The sequence below is a fragment of the Vidua chalybeata genome, chromosome 9, assembly GCF_026979565.1.
Source record: "Vidua chalybeata isolate OUT-0048 chromosome 9, bVidCha1 merged haplotype, whole genome shotgun sequence".
Lineage (NCBI taxonomy): Eukaryota > Metazoa > Chordata > Aves > Passeriformes > Viduidae > Vidua > Vidua chalybeata.
In genome coordinates this window covers 26,185,312-26,201,954 of record NC_071538.1, presented here as the reverse complement: position 1 = coordinate 26,201,954, position 16,643 = coordinate 26,185,312, and the positions used below count along the sequence as shown (strand labels likewise).

General features: G+C 42.5%; 1 protein-coding gene and 1 long non-coding RNA gene across 4 annotated transcripts in view; one reads left to right on the top strand and one right to left on the bottom strand.

Moving 5' to 3' along the window:
- The window catches only part of LOC128792097 (uncharacterized), a 95,251-nt gene extending 89,400 nt beyond the window's left edge, over window positions 1-5,851 (bottom strand). Inside the window, exon 1 of the long non-coding RNA XR_008432304.1 lies at window positions 5,761-5,851. This is a non-coding gene — a long non-coding RNA (uncharacterized LOC128792097). The remainder of the gene's footprint in view (window positions 1-5,760) is intronic.
- A 4,100-nt stretch (window positions 5,852-9,951) lies between these two features.
- NR5A2 (nuclear receptor subfamily 5 group A member 2) overlaps window positions 9,952-16,643 on the top strand; it is an 87,831-nt gene continuing 81,139 nt past the window's right edge. For all 3 annotated transcript variants that reach the window (XM_053950236.1, XM_053950235.1, XM_053950237.1), the window contains exon 1: window positions 9,952-10,112. In XM_053950236.1, coding sequence (XP_053806211.1) covers window positions 10,049-10,112 — 64 coding nt within the window. In that variant the 5' untranslated portion in view covers window positions 9,952-10,048. The remainder of the gene's footprint in view (window positions 10,113-16,643) is intronic.

Sequence of the window (16,643 nt, the reverse complement as noted above, 5' to 3'; positions counted from 1 at the left end):
CTTAGGTACTCAAGGGATCTCTGCCCAGTCAGCCAGGAAGCACGAGGCAGTTGTGCCCTGCTGATGTTCAGATTTCTAAGGGAAGTAGGAAGGGGCTTTACCTTCTCCCACACACCACCACAACTTTACCCTAAGTAGCTATCTGCTGAATTTCAGCTAACATTTTATTCAATTTAAAATGGGGAAAATAAGGCACTCATAAATCCAGCAGAAACTAAGTTAGCTATGCCAATTCTATTAGCCTCTAAAACATTGTTCCGATTATGAAGATCTGTGTTATATTTCAGTGAATTTCCCCTTCTGTTATAGTAACTGTCCTGTTTAAGTGCAATTTTAGGATGGATACAACTTAAGCTGATGATGTTGCTAAAGCATTTGGCAAATGTTGATAGATCAGTACAATTCCACAATAATACTTCCAATTAGGTTAGCTGTGAGGATAACAATTCACTATAGCCCTAATTCAGCACCACACTTTTGTGAAACTGGTGTTAAATTCTGAAGACCATTAAACCCTAATAAAACCATTTAACAAAACCTAATTCCATATTAGTGAATACATGTACCCACTTATGAAGCAGGTAGACAGCAGTGCCTTACCCAAAGGCATGTGCACACTGTGGGGAGGGTCCCAAGGAGGTTGCATCTCAAAGTCATATAGTTTAGTAAGGATTCTCCTCTTGGCTGGCATGCTTGAAACATGAGAAACCATTCCAAAACTACGAGTAGCAAGCTCTCCTTTACAACACTTCAGTAACATGGTAGGACAATAGGACCTTTGTGCTTCAGAGTGACTCTAGGGCTGAATCATATCACAGTGGTTCAAAATTCTCTAAATGGCTTCTCAGAACAATTAAATAGCCTCTAAGAACAATGGCATAAAACCATTTGAGGCTTAAGGAGAAGCATAAAGTACCACACATTGCAGACGGCTTTCAACATTGTGAGCAACAAAATCAAATAAGATAAAGTGAGGCTCACCTCTTTCACTAGCCAGCCACCTGGGTCTGTCTGCTTTAAGGATGCCTCTTTTTACCTTCCACAAGCAGAAAGCTGCAGGCTTTTAGGTCCAAGCTGGAAAACTCTGTCAGGTCTCAGAGGTTCCCTGTATATGTGGAGGCATTGCATAGAAGACTCCATTTTCTTGAAGGTTTTTATTTTAACATGTGTAATTTGTATTTTCTAATTAGCTCATCTCAAAGATGACTTGACAGAATCAAAAAACAGCTGTGGTATTTCTGGGGTCTGACTTAGATTTTGCACAGGTTGCTCAAACTGCAATACAGGCCATTAGATGTATTGACATGGTTGTCTGAGTTGAAGACTTTCTCAACAACCTTTGGCTAAAGGATCAGGATTAGTTTCAAATCCCATAACAATCTATTATAAAGCCCCAGAGCTAAAGCTTTCTAGCATTGCTGTGGAGTTTGTGGTTTTTACCAACCAAAAAAAGTTGTTGGTTCTTATTGTTGAGGTTTTTTTAAAGCAGGACAAGGCCTTTCCACATTGCAAACCACTGAGGCTGTAGCTTCACAAATTGTTCTGCTCAAATAGCCCAGACCAGGAAGGGGGTCCCAATACCCCCAGCATCCAGAATAGTCAGAGGGACTTGAAAACCAAAACACTGTGGATTTCAACTTTCCAGCAGAACCTGCAGAACCAAATGCCATACTGCAATTAAGGCAAACGCTATCACAGGAGGTAAAGAATATACTATAAATTCAAAGGTTAAAAGCAATCCTTACTTTTCCAGACTACAGTACAAGAGCTCAGACTTAGACTGCTAGTACTGCTTATTGTAGTACTGCATATATAGACTATTTACTGTACCCTTTTAAATATAATAATTTCTATTAACAGCAGCAGGTCTATTCCTGCAAGCAGCAAAAAAAAGTCTAACATAGAAACATCCTCAACATCTGTATAGCAGGTGATTCTTTGTGCAGATACCAAGATTTCAGGGAATCAGCACCCAGAGCAAAATTGTCCACGAGCAGAGATAGTGACAGGCCAGGCAAAGAGAGAAAAATAACATCTACAGCCAGAAGGGAGGGGGAATAAAATCAAACAGCAACAGAATAAAAAAGCAAAGGATTAAAATGTTTGTGTTTGAAGTAACAACCTGTGCTTTTTATTCATGCTGTGGAAACATTGTTGGCTAAAACTATTTCACTTGAATTCTGCTAGTCTTAAGTCTGCTGATACTACAGGAGAAATTATAAAAGCATTCCACTTAACTTGCTGCCAAAATCCTAGGATCTGTTGCAAAATTACAAAGATTTTGCAAACTTTTGAAATATCAAAACAATATCTCATCTCTTCTCAACATTTTATACTAGTGCCAGTGACTTGACTAAAACAGATCTTACCAGGATAAGTTAGGAAAGGATTCTAGGTCAATATTTCTTCTTATAAAGAAAACCACAGAGCTTGTTGAACTCTACACTAAATGAAGCCAGTGTCTCTCTGTACTTGCCTAAACACTGATCTCCAATCAGAAAGCACTTCCACTCTACTCCATCCCTCTTCTGTTAGTTGCCATTTCCCTCAGTGTGCTTTGGTTCAATAATTGATAAACATTTATTTTTTTAAGCTTAACAGATACTTGCTCCAAGACAAAAAAAAAAAAACAGCAAAAACATACATATATATTATAGTTTGATGCTGTAATGAGAGAATCCTATACAAGGTAAGGGTCCAAGGAAGGCAAGGAGACTCCTTTCACAGCCAAACAGGAATGTCTACACTAGCATCCTACCCTCACTATCAGACTCAGAGCTTGCCATGGCGTTAATATGAAATGAAAAATCAATAGCTATTGTTCAGCCACTATCGCCCATCAACTGATGCCCGAGTGTCAGACATGGCAGTGGGTTAATGGTAAAACAAGGCACACAGGCTGCTGTTCAGAAGCATGATTGAGCTGCACATTACAAATGTCCTGGCCCTAGCTTCTCACCTATCAAGTGCTCTGTCCCCTCTTGGGACGCTAGTGAGCAGCTAGGACGGGCTGTGCATCCACACAGCAACCACCTGGCTTGGAGCTACTGCAAGCTTTTCATAGGCAAGATCTTGTGAGGGTCAGTAAGTGTCCTGCCCAGGCTTCACCAGAGGGAAAGAGCACAGTCTTCTTAACTGCCTCTCATTGTGAGCTACCGGAGCAAAAACTTCCCCCCTTAGAAAAGACAAACAATAAATTAAACAGAAAAAAAACCACATAACTATCTATTTATAGGAAGAAGCCTAAGACACTCAGACTGCTCTGAAAAGCCTCCACTTTCTACCTGAAAACGACTTCAAGCCCCCCACAAGTCTCTCTGCTTCCTTATAGGAGTACTTACTGCCAGATTGTAGGAAGAGATGAGGAGAGCACCTACAAAAAGCTGCAGGGGAAAGCAAGAGGCAGTTGCACCCTAAGAGGAGGCAAACCTGGAGCTAAAGGCAGTAAGAACACAGACTGGGTAGGGAACTCACCAACAGAGCACAGTCCCACAGAAGACAAGCAGAGCAGCACCAAGTCCTATTGGTGTTCCATGGTCATTGTGCAGAAGCAATAAAAGCAGCCAAAGTTTGAAGTCACACCAGAAAATCCACAGAATAATTTTGAGAACATGTCCCCAGCCAGCCCAGCTCAGGGAAGGGGCTATGCACCCAGCTAGGGCTTAAATGAGGGGGACCCAGGTGAAAGTGATCAGGGCCATTAAGGCCCATTAGTGACCTGGGGCCCTGACAAAACCTTCTTTTTTTTTATCACCCTACTGTTGCTTTAGTAAAGATCTTTCAAGTGACTACACATCTTTGTAAAACAATACTTTCCAGAGGTTGTGAGCAGTTCTCCATCTTAGCTGTACACGCTGCTGTCTGGACCACTGAAAAGTTTTCAGTCTAATTAGATTGTTGGCAGGGGTGACCAGAGGAAAGAGTAACAATTTTAGGATGACAATGATATAAGTTTGTGGTTAATAAGGGTACCTGAACAACTTCATTTTTCTTTCTGAGGTAGAAGTACCCAGAAGCCCCAGTCTGAGACACAGAACTTGGTTTGGGCACTATAAACAAGATTTGCATGCCATTGCAAACTCATTAGCAGTCTAATTTAAAGCCGGTTTCTGAAAGTCAGGACTTCTCAAAAGTCCCAGGTGCTACTGCTTTCCCCAGGATTATAGGTACTCCAATTCCAGGCCCATCTGCATTTTTTTACTGTGATCTAAGCACACAAAATAAGTATACTGTCTAACAAACTGTGGACACATTGTATAAAAGATACAAAAATATTAATTAATATTATACCAATCTATTATTCATGTAACTGCACTATGGAGACAATGTTCTTGAAGGAGTTAGTATTTCTCAGATCTTAAGTCTACTTGGTCTGTTTTTTAAGAACTGCAGTATTTACCAAGAGTGGTGCCTAGATGACTTGAAAGACAATGAAAAAAATGTGTTATTTCAGTGCTATATATGCTCCTGAAATATATCCACTGGACAGAATATATACAGCCCTCTAAAGCTTACATGTAAAGTAGTTTTTGTTCAGATTTCAACACATGCCTCCAGAAACCAACCACCTTAAGTTTCAAATTGCCAAGAGACAGACTAGTGTTCTGTTTAATTATTAGTGCCATAAACCAGAACAATATTTACCTGCCTATAACAGAGCTTAGGAAAATCCACTTATCTCTCCTGCCAGTTGCTACATTTCTCACAGTTATTAATAAAATGATCAGAAATCCTTACTTCTGAATGGCCTTTACCCCACTTTTCTCTCCTGCCCAGTGTCCTTCCTGATGAAATTCAGCTTGGAAATTGGAACAAATTCTGCACGTGCTCACTGGGAATACAGAAGGAAGTGGGAGTGCTCCTGTACACCAGATCTGAGCAGCCACTCGGGCACTAAGCCTTGATTTCTCCTCCCTCTGGCTGGAATGTGGCCTGTCAAGTGTGTTACATGTGGTTCTACAGTTCATCAGCCTCCTGACATCCTTCTGCTCATAGTGCAATAAATGAGTTTCAGTAAGGAGACCCCCTCTGCTTAGACATGAAATGCCACTGAACTGCTCTCTTCTGCCAGTCTTTCAGCTTTCAGTAGTATTCAGCTTGCACTTACTTCATGGTCTCAAGCAAAGCCAATCTGTGTGGTGTAGCACACATGCAGCTTCCTTCAGGAGTAGAAATTAATCAGAAACTCATCAGAGCACTCAGGGTCTTTCACAAATTAGATTCCTGATGTAAGACTCAGTATTTCCATCCTGCCTCCAACTACGATTTTGGAAGGTTTTTGTGGTGGGGAGACAGGGGTGGAAACAGAGTTATCCCTACATCGTACGTATGTATCTTAAAAAAAAAAAATAATCTAGATACCAAGTTCAGAAGGCTTTAAGTTCCACTTCAGATTCACTTCAAGATTCCCTCACACCTCTTTCTCCTCTCCTCCTTTCAAAGTAATGAATTCCTGATATATTATTAATAGTGTTCTACGAAGAGACTGTTATCTCTTCCTGAGTGCTGTGTGAGATGATGGATGAGTTCACAACACCTGTTACTGCTACATACGTGCAAGTAATTTCCCCCTGCTTGTTTCACTGAAATCTGTTCTTTTCTCACAAAGTCAAACACTCTGCTCCCATTACCAGTAAATATCTCCTAGATAAGCTTTGTAAAGGTCCATAACTATTTAATAACTTTCTCTTTGTACACCAATAAGATAGATTAGTGGAAAAAAAAGAAGGTGTAAAAGAAATTTAAATTGAAGCTACTTACACAGATAGACCAGCAGATGAAACTCCTCACGCCATGAAAAAGTTTTATCTTCCAGTGCAGAGAGTTAGCACTAAATATGGGTCCCAAAAGCTCATGCTATTCCTATAATTAAGGCAAAAAGAGAACTTTTGTGATCCACAACTGTATGCTTCCATCTGCACGGAATTGAGTTTTCCTTTTAAGCAATCCTGGAGGTTACCTGATTGCTCAATTAACCTAAAAAAAAAGTGTTTACAAATGTCTGTACTTACCTCCTCCTCTAGACATTAATGTATCATCAGAAATATTCACTGAAATAATTTTTGTAAATATTAAGTAAAAGTCACAGGAAGCAATTTTATAATTCCAACATTTAATTATTCATCTCCAAATATGGTTTATATTAAATTGTATTCATCTAAACTGAGAACAGAAACATGAGAGACTAACATATTCTGATAAATGTAAAAAAGTTTATATTAGACACCTGTAGAGAAGGTACCATGCAGAAGCTTCTCTTCTTCAGAGTTCCTTTCCAATAAGCTGAAAATCCAGAGTAAAGGAGTAACAGACACTGAAATGCATTTTATTGCAATTGCATTCTACTGAGATGATAAGCATAATGTGTAAAATACATACAAGTAAAAAACCAAAGCTAACAAGGAATTTTAATAGTGCAGTTGTACCATAAGACCAAACAGGAATTAAGGATCAACCGATGAAAATTCCTTAACGGATTAAACCTTCTATTTCAGTACTATAACCACTGAAAAATCCAAAGGGTGGAGATAATCAGATATATCAGATTCTCCCAATTTCTTTTACAGAACTATTAGGGAAAAGGCATAAAGCTATTTTAATGACTTGGTTTTGCATATGTGAAATAAGATTCACAAAGGTGGAGAAAATACACTGAAGCATCCAAAAGAATTTTAAATGTCTGTGATAGATCAGGAGGAACGTTGGAATGACTGAAATAGAGAAAAGTTTTAAAAGAGTGATTTCTAGATCAAAAAACAGAGTTTGCAAATCTCTTCTATCTATGCAAAGCTCCAGCTGAAACCAACTGGACTACTCTCATGACCAGAAAGCTCATGCCTGGAGGGAGCCATGCCAAGATCAATGCCACGTTTGCCCTGAACTTCCAGTAGAATGAGAATCATGCTCCTCGTTTGATGTGTGCTGTGCTGAGCACATATCTTTTCTGAGTTGTACTGATAATAAAAACAACAATACATCGAGATGGCATAGGAAAATGACAAGGAACATGCTGAATTCAGATAAGCAATATCCAAAATGTTACAGGAAAATTACAAAATCATGACTGAGCTCACTAAATTTACACCAAGATATACAAGTCAGGGATTAAAGCTCTTTGAAAAGGTAATTTTTAATTTCAGTCAGTCCATTTTCGAGGCTTATTTCTTAATATTCTTATGTGCCCAAACGAACAACCACCTATGGAAATGCCCACAAGAGCATTTTGCTCCTTTTGACTACATTGTTTGGTAAATGGTTGCAAAATAATTTGATGTGCAAGAGTCAAAGAAGGGATTGTTGCCAAGCTTTTGAAATCAGGAACAGTTTCTTTGAGGGACATTTGTCAGAGGGACAAACAAGGGACAATTTCATCACACAAGAATTGGCTAAACAAAAAAGAAACTAAAAGTTTATCAATTAATTATCTTCCTGAAAGATCTGAGACAGAAAAGCATGTTTGAAATAACAAAATTAACTCATCTCACCTTCTCAGGATGAAAACAGGGGAAGGAAAGAAAGGCAGAGGGGAGTACTGAAAAGCAAGGAAATATAAGGTGAGTCTATAATGCTCCAAGCACAGCTAGGAAAAGCTGTTCTGGGTGAGGTTGGTGGCTGCCTTACCAGGGGCTTACTTGTGAAATGTTACAGTTCCAAATTCCTGATCAAGCAAAGTAATGAGCCATGAGCTCGGGTACTTCAGTGGCACAACTCATAAGCCTCATTATGGATTCGTTTCACTTGGACTCCAAATGGATCACTGCTAAACACATCGAGCTGCTGGATCACAGCCTGATATAGGTTGTTCTGCAGTTTCCCTAGGAGTTTCTTTTCCCCTACTGGACTAGGTATAAAGAAAGGCAAAGAAAGTCTGTCTGGTTATGCACCTGGCATACATTCCTCTGTCGGTGGAGACAAAGTATCAGAAATGGAAAAATAGAACATTTTTCAGTGACCCTGACATTTGATACTGATGCAAAAAAGGAAAGGAATTACAGTGTTTGAAGCCAAAAGCATGAAGTTTCTCTATATTTCCTATGATTTAATATCTCTCTCCCCCACATACGGCAGATTCCTTTATAGAAGCTCTTGAAGGTGGGCCAACAGTGCTCCAGCAATGTCTCTGATGATACAATGGAAAGTTTCTAACCACAGTATCATTTGCAGCATTTCTCATTTATTTTATCCCCAGTCCCGAATGACATGCCTTTTCTGATGGGATAAATGTTTCTTTCCACTTTTTAGGAATATAATTGAAAATCTATTTGATAACCAAATGAATTAAAAGAAACAGAGTCCAATTATTTAGGTTTATATGAAATCTTTTTTAAAAGCTGGCTTCCACCTTTCACTCAGTCTAAACAGAGATAATAATATCACTGAAAAAATATCAGTGACCCTTAAAAATAGAGTACCTGTTTAAGCAGATTTGTAAATTAATTTTTTTTCCAGTGACAAATATGAAGATAAGAATTTGGGAAATCAGACCTTCCCTCTACAGCCTGTCCTCCTTACTAACAGGGCCTCTACAGGAGGGCAGTACTGCACAGACCAAGTGATAATTCAGGGTTCCTGGCTGTAAGGCCCAGTCACTGCTTGCTTTGCCACACCAGCCCCGTTTTCAGACCAGCTCTCAAGCTCTCATCCTAGCCAAGAGAAGCAGCTCAGTTTGTGCATGAGCTAATCTGTTTGCCGCTGTATCACCAAAATCTAACCACCATGACAAAGTATATAAAAAGGCACATGCTGCTTTACAGCCCTTTACAGCAAGTTTAAAGAGAAAAAAAACTCTCACTGACTTCAAGAGGCTTCAGATGTAGCCCACAGTGGAACAGCTTCACTCTATTTTTCAAGAGAAATGAAATATAAAATACCATCTGATTATTCAGGCTTGAGTCTGATCTCACAAAGTCTATGTAGACTTAATCTATTGGGCTGGAGCTGCAGAGGCTGTCGGTGGCACTGCAGAACAAGGCACACTGTGCTCAGGCTGGGAGCTGGCATGCCCCTGGTCTTCCTCTGGACAGGGTGAAAGCAGAATCTGACCCACCCCCAGCTGAGCTGCAACATCACCCATCTGCACCCATCACACATCTGCACAGCTGCCCACTTTCGTAAAAATTGTTTAAAGCCAAACACTTGACAGCCATTTGACATTCTGTGGGTAGGGTTTGTGCCTCACAGCCTTAGAGGTGAGTGCAATACTCTACGTATCATAATCCTGGGATATCAATGTTTAACCATGTTGTAAAGCTCTTTAGTGAGAAAGTAGTATACGCTTTCAACTAAATGACTACAACCTGGAGCTACTCTCCAGCCTGAGGACTGGGGCAATAAAATGGTTTTGTGTGACAAACTATCAGGAGAGATTTGCTGGTGCTGTTAGTCAGAGCATAGAATCCCCAGTGCATTCAGAAGCCTCCCTTAAGGAATTAATGCTTGATTGTTTTGCCATCCAAAGAGTGTTTACAGAAGCCAAAACAACCATGCTTGCTGTCCACTGTGCAAAGAGGTGATGACATCAAGAAGACAGGTCACAAGTCTGAGTTTATAGACATTACACTCATGTTGGTATGGCTTTTCATCCACTCAGTATGATCTTATGACCCCACAACTTTACAACCTTCCCCTCTCTGGGCTTCATAGCACCTCTCCACTCTAGGTTAATCATTTCTCTGCCATTATCTGCCAACAGTTCTTATCTCTTTTGCTGTCACTTTATAACAGGGTCTCTTATCAAGCTGTACTAAATCACGTGATAGTGCCAAACCTATCACAAGTTGCAATTCTTCTGATTAGAGACTATCATGAAATGGGATACATGGTTTACAGCAGGTCACTAATGCTGGAAAAAGTACAGAGTCCACTCAAAGACATGCTTGTTACTTTCTGAATTCTTGGATATTTTTTTTGTTGTTGTTCATCACGCCGACTTTCACTGAAGGCTATCATAGCCTGGGTCTCAAGGCCAGAAAAGTTTACAGGCTGCACCTCTCCTGTACTCAATGCTGTACCCCTTGTACCCAAGGGTACGGTATATTTACACCTAATAATGTCTTCTGGTTCTCACGCAGTCATCATACAGGAATCTATAAAACATGGACTTACATCAGCTGGTAAGTAACAGTTTTCTAACTGTTTTGAAGATTCTGTGTAAATATATTCGATTTCTGGGTATCCAAACTGAAAAAAAATCACTACAGTTGGGTGAGCCTATGATTAATTTGCACATATATTTAGGCTAGAAAGACTTTTACAATACCATGTAAAAATATAAGGGAACAGATGATGATCACAGAGTAACAATTTTCTCTAGAGATAATGCAATCATCAAATATTTATCATTGGATAATTAACAGTATTTTTATCTATTATGATTGATAATAACTGTGAAATTATGTGTGTGCATGTAGAAACTTTTGCAAAAATTAGATTTAAATTGCTTCTGGCCTGATAATTCATATTGAAGAAAACCACAGGAATAGTTTTGTCTTTTCAGTAGTACTGTAGTTTCTGTCAAATACAGATTCTCTCTCACAGCTGCAAATTAAGATATGTCATTCAGTGGAAGTGGGCTGGATAATAGAAGTCAGTTAAGACCTCAGAGCAGCAAAGAAGTGAATACTTTCAGTGGCATATGGAAACAGCACCCGCTCCCTGTCAGAAAGCCTGCAGGCACAGGTTACTCTGGCTTGCAGGCACAAGGGCCATTGCACAGCCAGATGTCCCAGGCTGTCCCAGGCTGTGGTGGCTGTGGCTGAGCCCCAGCGGGTGCATGTCCCCACCACCTCCCTGCCCTTCTCCACACATTTCCTGTCTCAGGCCATTCTGTCGTCTCTCACCACACACCTGGAGCGAGGTGTCTTTCCTTTGCCAGGGCGAACATCCCCTGTCCCACCAGGCTGTGCCCAGGCTGAAACTGGGGCCAAGCAGGGCTGCAGAAGGCTTACCAGGGGAAAACTCTCCTTCATGGAGCAGAAGGCGCTTCACAAGCCAGCCTAGCAGCGCTGCAGGTTCCACAGCCCAGGGTTTTGCAAGGTTGTACCTCATCACAGCATTTCCTGGCAGGAATGAAAGAAGGGATCTTTGGCCACAAGCAGAATCAGAGCACGCTTTCCTCCTCCTGCCCCAAAGTGCGTCATCACATGGCAGGTGAGGAGTTCACCCTGATGCTGGGTGTGATGTGGGCACCTTGCCATCAAGGGAAGCTTTGGGACCATGGGGATGGAGGGCACAGCAACAGCTGCAGGAAATAGCCTCAAACATGACTGATCTTTATCTTCTGGGTAGAGCTGCTGCTTCTCCCAGAGAAGGGCTCCCACCTTGGACCTAACTGTGTTTCAGCCAGATGTCCCCTCAGAGTCCCTGTGCTTCCGTACAGGTGTGGGGTACTCCTATGCACAGCTCTACCCCCAGAAATACATGGAAAAGGTGGCAAGTCCAGCTTCCCCTCCAGATTTTTCTCTAACTGTTCCTCTTTCTGGTTGCCACAGAGGGTGGTAGTTCTCTCTCTTGAGGAATAGTAAAATAATTTTACATCTCATGCATCTGAAGAATGGTCGCCCAGATAAGGTTTCTTAAGGTGAAAGGATAAAATCCTAGGAAAAGGGAAAATAAGAAACTCACCTGTGATATTTAGACCAATTAAATCCTATTTTCATGGTTTCCAGAAATCTGGCAGGTCTCAGTTCCCAAAATCATGTGGCTATGTGAAAACAGATTGCTACAGGGAGTAGAAGAGACTCTTGTCACCATACCACTTATACATGCGCTGTGTCACAAATACACCAGGACACATTCACAAATCATGGCCCAGAAATAAGCAGGCCTAAATCTTGTGAAACTTTGCAATATCCTGTGTAGTCTGAGTCAGGGGAAGGATTCTGTCCTTCCATGACACTGCTGAGCCAGAACCCATGGTAGCATCCCTGAAAAGCTCACTTAACTCAGCCTTGTGAACTGATCACCACGTACCTGTAAGGGTTAAATGGAACCTGCACAACCTGAGGGCCTCTGCTTGGAGCTGGGGGAACCAAATAGGAAGTAGTCAGATTCCGTTCTTATTTGCACTGGAGAGTAATTCTTTAGGAGAAAAAGCTGTCCTCCCAGGGTAGAAGTACAATCAGCAGCAGGGTCATATGCTCGTAAGAGCAAATCCTATCCCTAGACTTTTGCTTTTGTCCTGTTCCCTCATGGCATTCTCCTTCACTTTTCCCTTTCTAACCAAGGCAGAGTGGGTGGGTTTGTGAGAGGTTGTCACAGCCTCTGCACCCTCATCCCACCAGCCCCTCAGGACAGGGACATTTGCTGCTTCCCACCACAGAGGCTGAGTTGCCCTTGTCAGGGAGCACTCTGTGCATTCCCCCATCTGGCTATAAGTTAGTTTTTGTTATAAACCACTGACATGTCCCAGCTTCCTCCCAGCAAGGAGGGCATCTTCCAGCTCCCATGAATGCAAATCAGACTCCACTGATATAAATAGCAGTGGACCTCTCCCTTGGAGAGCAAACACAACCAGCCTGGAGCTGGAGTGTGAGTGGGCACTGCCGGTTGTTGACACCTGCTTTAAGTTTATAGTCATACGATCAAAGAGGCAACCAGAATTCACAAAATCTTAATAGTACATCCTATCTTCCAGATGACGAACTACATATGGACTTATAAATGCTTTTTATGGAAGGGCCATGATTTTTTTTTTCTTCTACCAGATTCAGAGGCAAAACAAACATAGTTGACTAGTATTATTTTTCCTCTAATCAGCCTCTTGTCTTAGCGCCATCAGGGACACTATGCAATTTTTATAAGCATTAGCTATGATTATTTAACAGAAATAACTGTTTCATTTACTTTTTAAAAATGGTTATATAAGAGGAAAAATAATCTACTTGTAGTTTCCAACTGTGACATTTTTCAGCTTGTAGAATACTTACTGCCATCTTCATTTTAATGTATGTCCTCAGGCAATTAATAGTATTAAAATTAGGACTCATGAGTTTGGCAAAGTTAGTTTTTATGTTTAGTAGTAATAGGAATAATAGCATTTTCATATGATTAACAAAGACAACATATACTATCTTTAAAAGTTTGGATCAGGATTTTGACCAGCATTTATGCAGGCAAAACTTTCACAGAAGTGAACATTTTGAGCTGTGTAAGGACTGTAAGACATGCCACAGATTATTTTCTTATATCATTGGGCTTTTGCTGTTACTTTTTTATCAATCTTCTTCCCACTTTTCCTGTTCTCATTTGCTTATACTGCAAATGAGCTAACTACAAAAGGGGCAGTATTTACATTTGCATCAGATTTTTTTCTGTTAGTCTGATTTTAAATACCACAATACATGAGGCAAAGATGATGCCTGTGGTCTTCTGAGGGATATCTCCACTACTGACAAAACACCCCAAGCTACTTGTCTGTGTGGGTAATTTAAAGGTCAGCTCTCAAACTTGTCTTATATATATAGGGTAAAAATGAAGAAGTGTCTGCAGGAGGATTTGTGTACATCTGTCTTGCGGGGAAACCCATTAAAACTGCTCATGACAGATCATTATTAATGTCTAGAGTTTACTCACATGTTACATGAGTACATAAACATGTTACATAGATATGCAACCTTATGTATTAATATATATTAATACAGTCTAATGTGCAATGAGCAGACATGCAAATGTACACAGTCCTTATCAGGATTTCTCAGTGTAAACCATGCCTAGTTTATCTTCTCATAGTTATTATTTTACATTGTGTGTGGATAAATCTTGGGACAGATAGCTATGTATGAGCTTAAACTTTTTTCATTATAAAGATCAGCTATAAAAATTATTTTTAAATAAAGTTTTCCAAGCTTTGAAACATGGAGGAAGGGAAGAAGCAGACCTAAACCATCTCTTTTTTCCACCAACAGATCAAGGTCAATTGCCTCAGCAAAAGAAATTTCATTTTTAAGCCTGTCTGTGCAGGATAGAAATCAATTATCTCTTATGATACAGAGACCGGCACTCAGCCCTGACAGGAGACTTGCGGTATATACAAATATATTTGGAGTTCTATTCCTAGACTAAGCTCTCGCTTTTTAACTAGAGGTTCCACACTCGTCTCCAAAAGGGCAGCACAGACAGAAACAAAATAGCCTCATCAGAATAGTAATTATCGGTGCTGGGAAGGGGCGATGGGACGGCGGCGGAGGGGAGCGTCGGGATGGTCCGGGCAGTCCCTCGGCCGCCGCGGGGCAGCGGCTCCGCTCCCGGGCGCGGAAAGGAGCTCCGCTGATGGATCCGCCTCCCCACCTCCGGTAGCGGGGGAAGCCGCCGCCCCCGCAGCAGACAGCAGCGATCAGAGCGAGCGCGTTTCCCCTTCGCACCATTAGCGGCAACAGGTCCAGACAGTGCGGAACTAGAAGGCGTTTTCCATACAGAATTCATGTAATTTCGGGGCGAGAAGGGATGGGGGAATTTCTAATAGAGTCCCTGCTTGCAAAACTGGATCTTTAAGTGTTGAGTGAAACAGACCTGATGATGGGGTCGATCCAGGGAAGCCATGCCGCCAGCCCTGGGCACGGCTCGCCCCGTCCCGAAGGGCGCCCGGGCATACCTTAGCCCTTCCACGCCTTCCAGTCATTTCGGCAGGATGTCGGTCGGCATGCCTTGCAGCAACAAGTGCCCGGCCGTCCCTGCCCGCACCCGTGCGGGCGGCCCCGCGGGAGGGAGCGCGCCCCGAGCGGGCGATGCTCACGGGGGCACGGCGGGGCCCCGCGCACCGACCCGGGCGGGACGGAGCAGACGTCGGCGGGACGCGGTGAAGTGTTACGACACCTCACTGATGACTCACTTACCAATAAAAGAAAGGCAATCGGAGCGATGCTTTACCACCCACTTGGCCCTGCTCACTCCGAAGTCTCCTGTCATTCTGCATCACGGTGCTGCCAGGTGCTCATAAGAGAGCAGTGCATTCCGGCGGGCAGCAGGAGCCTTGGCCGAGCTTGAAAAATAGCTTTTCAGTCAATAATTGACCGTTTGGAAATGGCTCTCTATGCCGGACCAGAGAGGAACGATGTCTCCGTGAAGCAAAAATTAATGCTTAGTTGCATAAAAAAAAAAGGCAACCGGCACAGACGTGATCCTCTGTGGCGTGCGTTTTATTACATAAGTATTTCAGTCTGAGGCATCTACTCTGTTTTGCTGAGAGTGGATCAAAAACAAACCAAAACAAACAAAAAAAGAAAAGAAAAAAAAAAGGAAGAAGAAAAAGAAAAAATGGGGGGGGGGGAGTAGGAAATATATTTTTGTGTTTGGAGTGGGTTGATTTTGTAAGTTAGAGATTTTTGTTCTGGGTTGTTTGTTGTTGTTTTTTCTAGAAGGGACAGTTTTTTCCCCAAAGCCTGAGTTGGAGGCACTAGCAATCTCTATTTAATGAATCCTTAGGAACTGAATAAAATACCGCCTCGGCAAAATGATGAAACGAGACTGTTGGCTACGGGGTTTGGAAGGTTTCGAGGTAGTCTGCTCTTTGTACTGTAGGGATGATCTGCTTATGACGAGGAGAGGAGAGGAGAGGAGAGAGGAGAGGAGAGGAGAGAGGAGAGGAGAGGAGAGGAGAGAGGAGAGGAGAGGAGAGGAGAGGAGAGGAGAGGAGAGGAGAGGAGAGGAGAGGAGAGGAGAGGAGAGGAGAGGAGAGGAGAGGAGAGGAGAGGAGAGGAGAGGAGAGGAGAGGAGAGGAGAGGAGAGGAGAGGAGAGGAGAGGAGAGGAGAGGAGAGGAGAGAGGAGAGGAGAGGAGAGGAGAGGAGAGGAGAGGAGAGGAGAGGAGAGGAGAGGAGAGGAGAGGAGAGGAGAGGAGAGGAGAGGAGAGGAGAGGAGAGGAGAGGAGAGGAGAGGAGAGGAGAGGGGAACTATATTAGCCATGCTTTTCCTGGTGTAAACAGTCTCGTAAAGTTGGGCGTGACAGGTGTGTGAGGTCAAGCAGCAAAATCGCGTTCTGAACCTTCCCAGCTGCACATGGATCCCGTGCCGGCCGCATTGCTGCACGCTGCCTTCGCCGGGGCACTTCTCGAGGCAGCGCCACTGCGTGCCCGTGGCAGTGACAGCCTGTGCCCGAGGCTTCATCCCTATGCCGAGGACAGGATGCGTGATGCTGACTCCCTCCCCGAGCCTGGCTGAAGTCACTGTTTTCACTGAGTGATGTCTCAGAGCCGCTCTGCGCTGGCGGCAAACAGGAATGTTCAGCGGGAGAGACAGAGAGACAGGATGAGGATTTCCCTCCTTAAATATTTCCCTTTAAGCCTTTTTGATCGGTTTTGGATTTAGACTTCCCAGCGGAAGAGTTTCAGTCCTCCGCTTATTTATTTATTTCATTTGTTTCTGGGAAGTTTTTCTTGAACATCTACCTCCCTGTCTCCCCCCCTCATCCCACCCCACAAACATTCTCTTTCGCTACTTTGCTGGGAAGCTAAATTAAACCTTCTCCGGGACACCTCCCGACACAAAGCTCGAAGACAGTATGCTATTTGTTTCTCATCGAGCAGACCACTACAAGTTGGCAATGTCTCTGCTTAGGGAAAAAGACTTTGAAATTTACTCAGGTTCTATGGCCTCTTGGAAGCTGTAAGCAATCGGAGCTTGCCTTGAAATATCATTACACAGAAGCCTC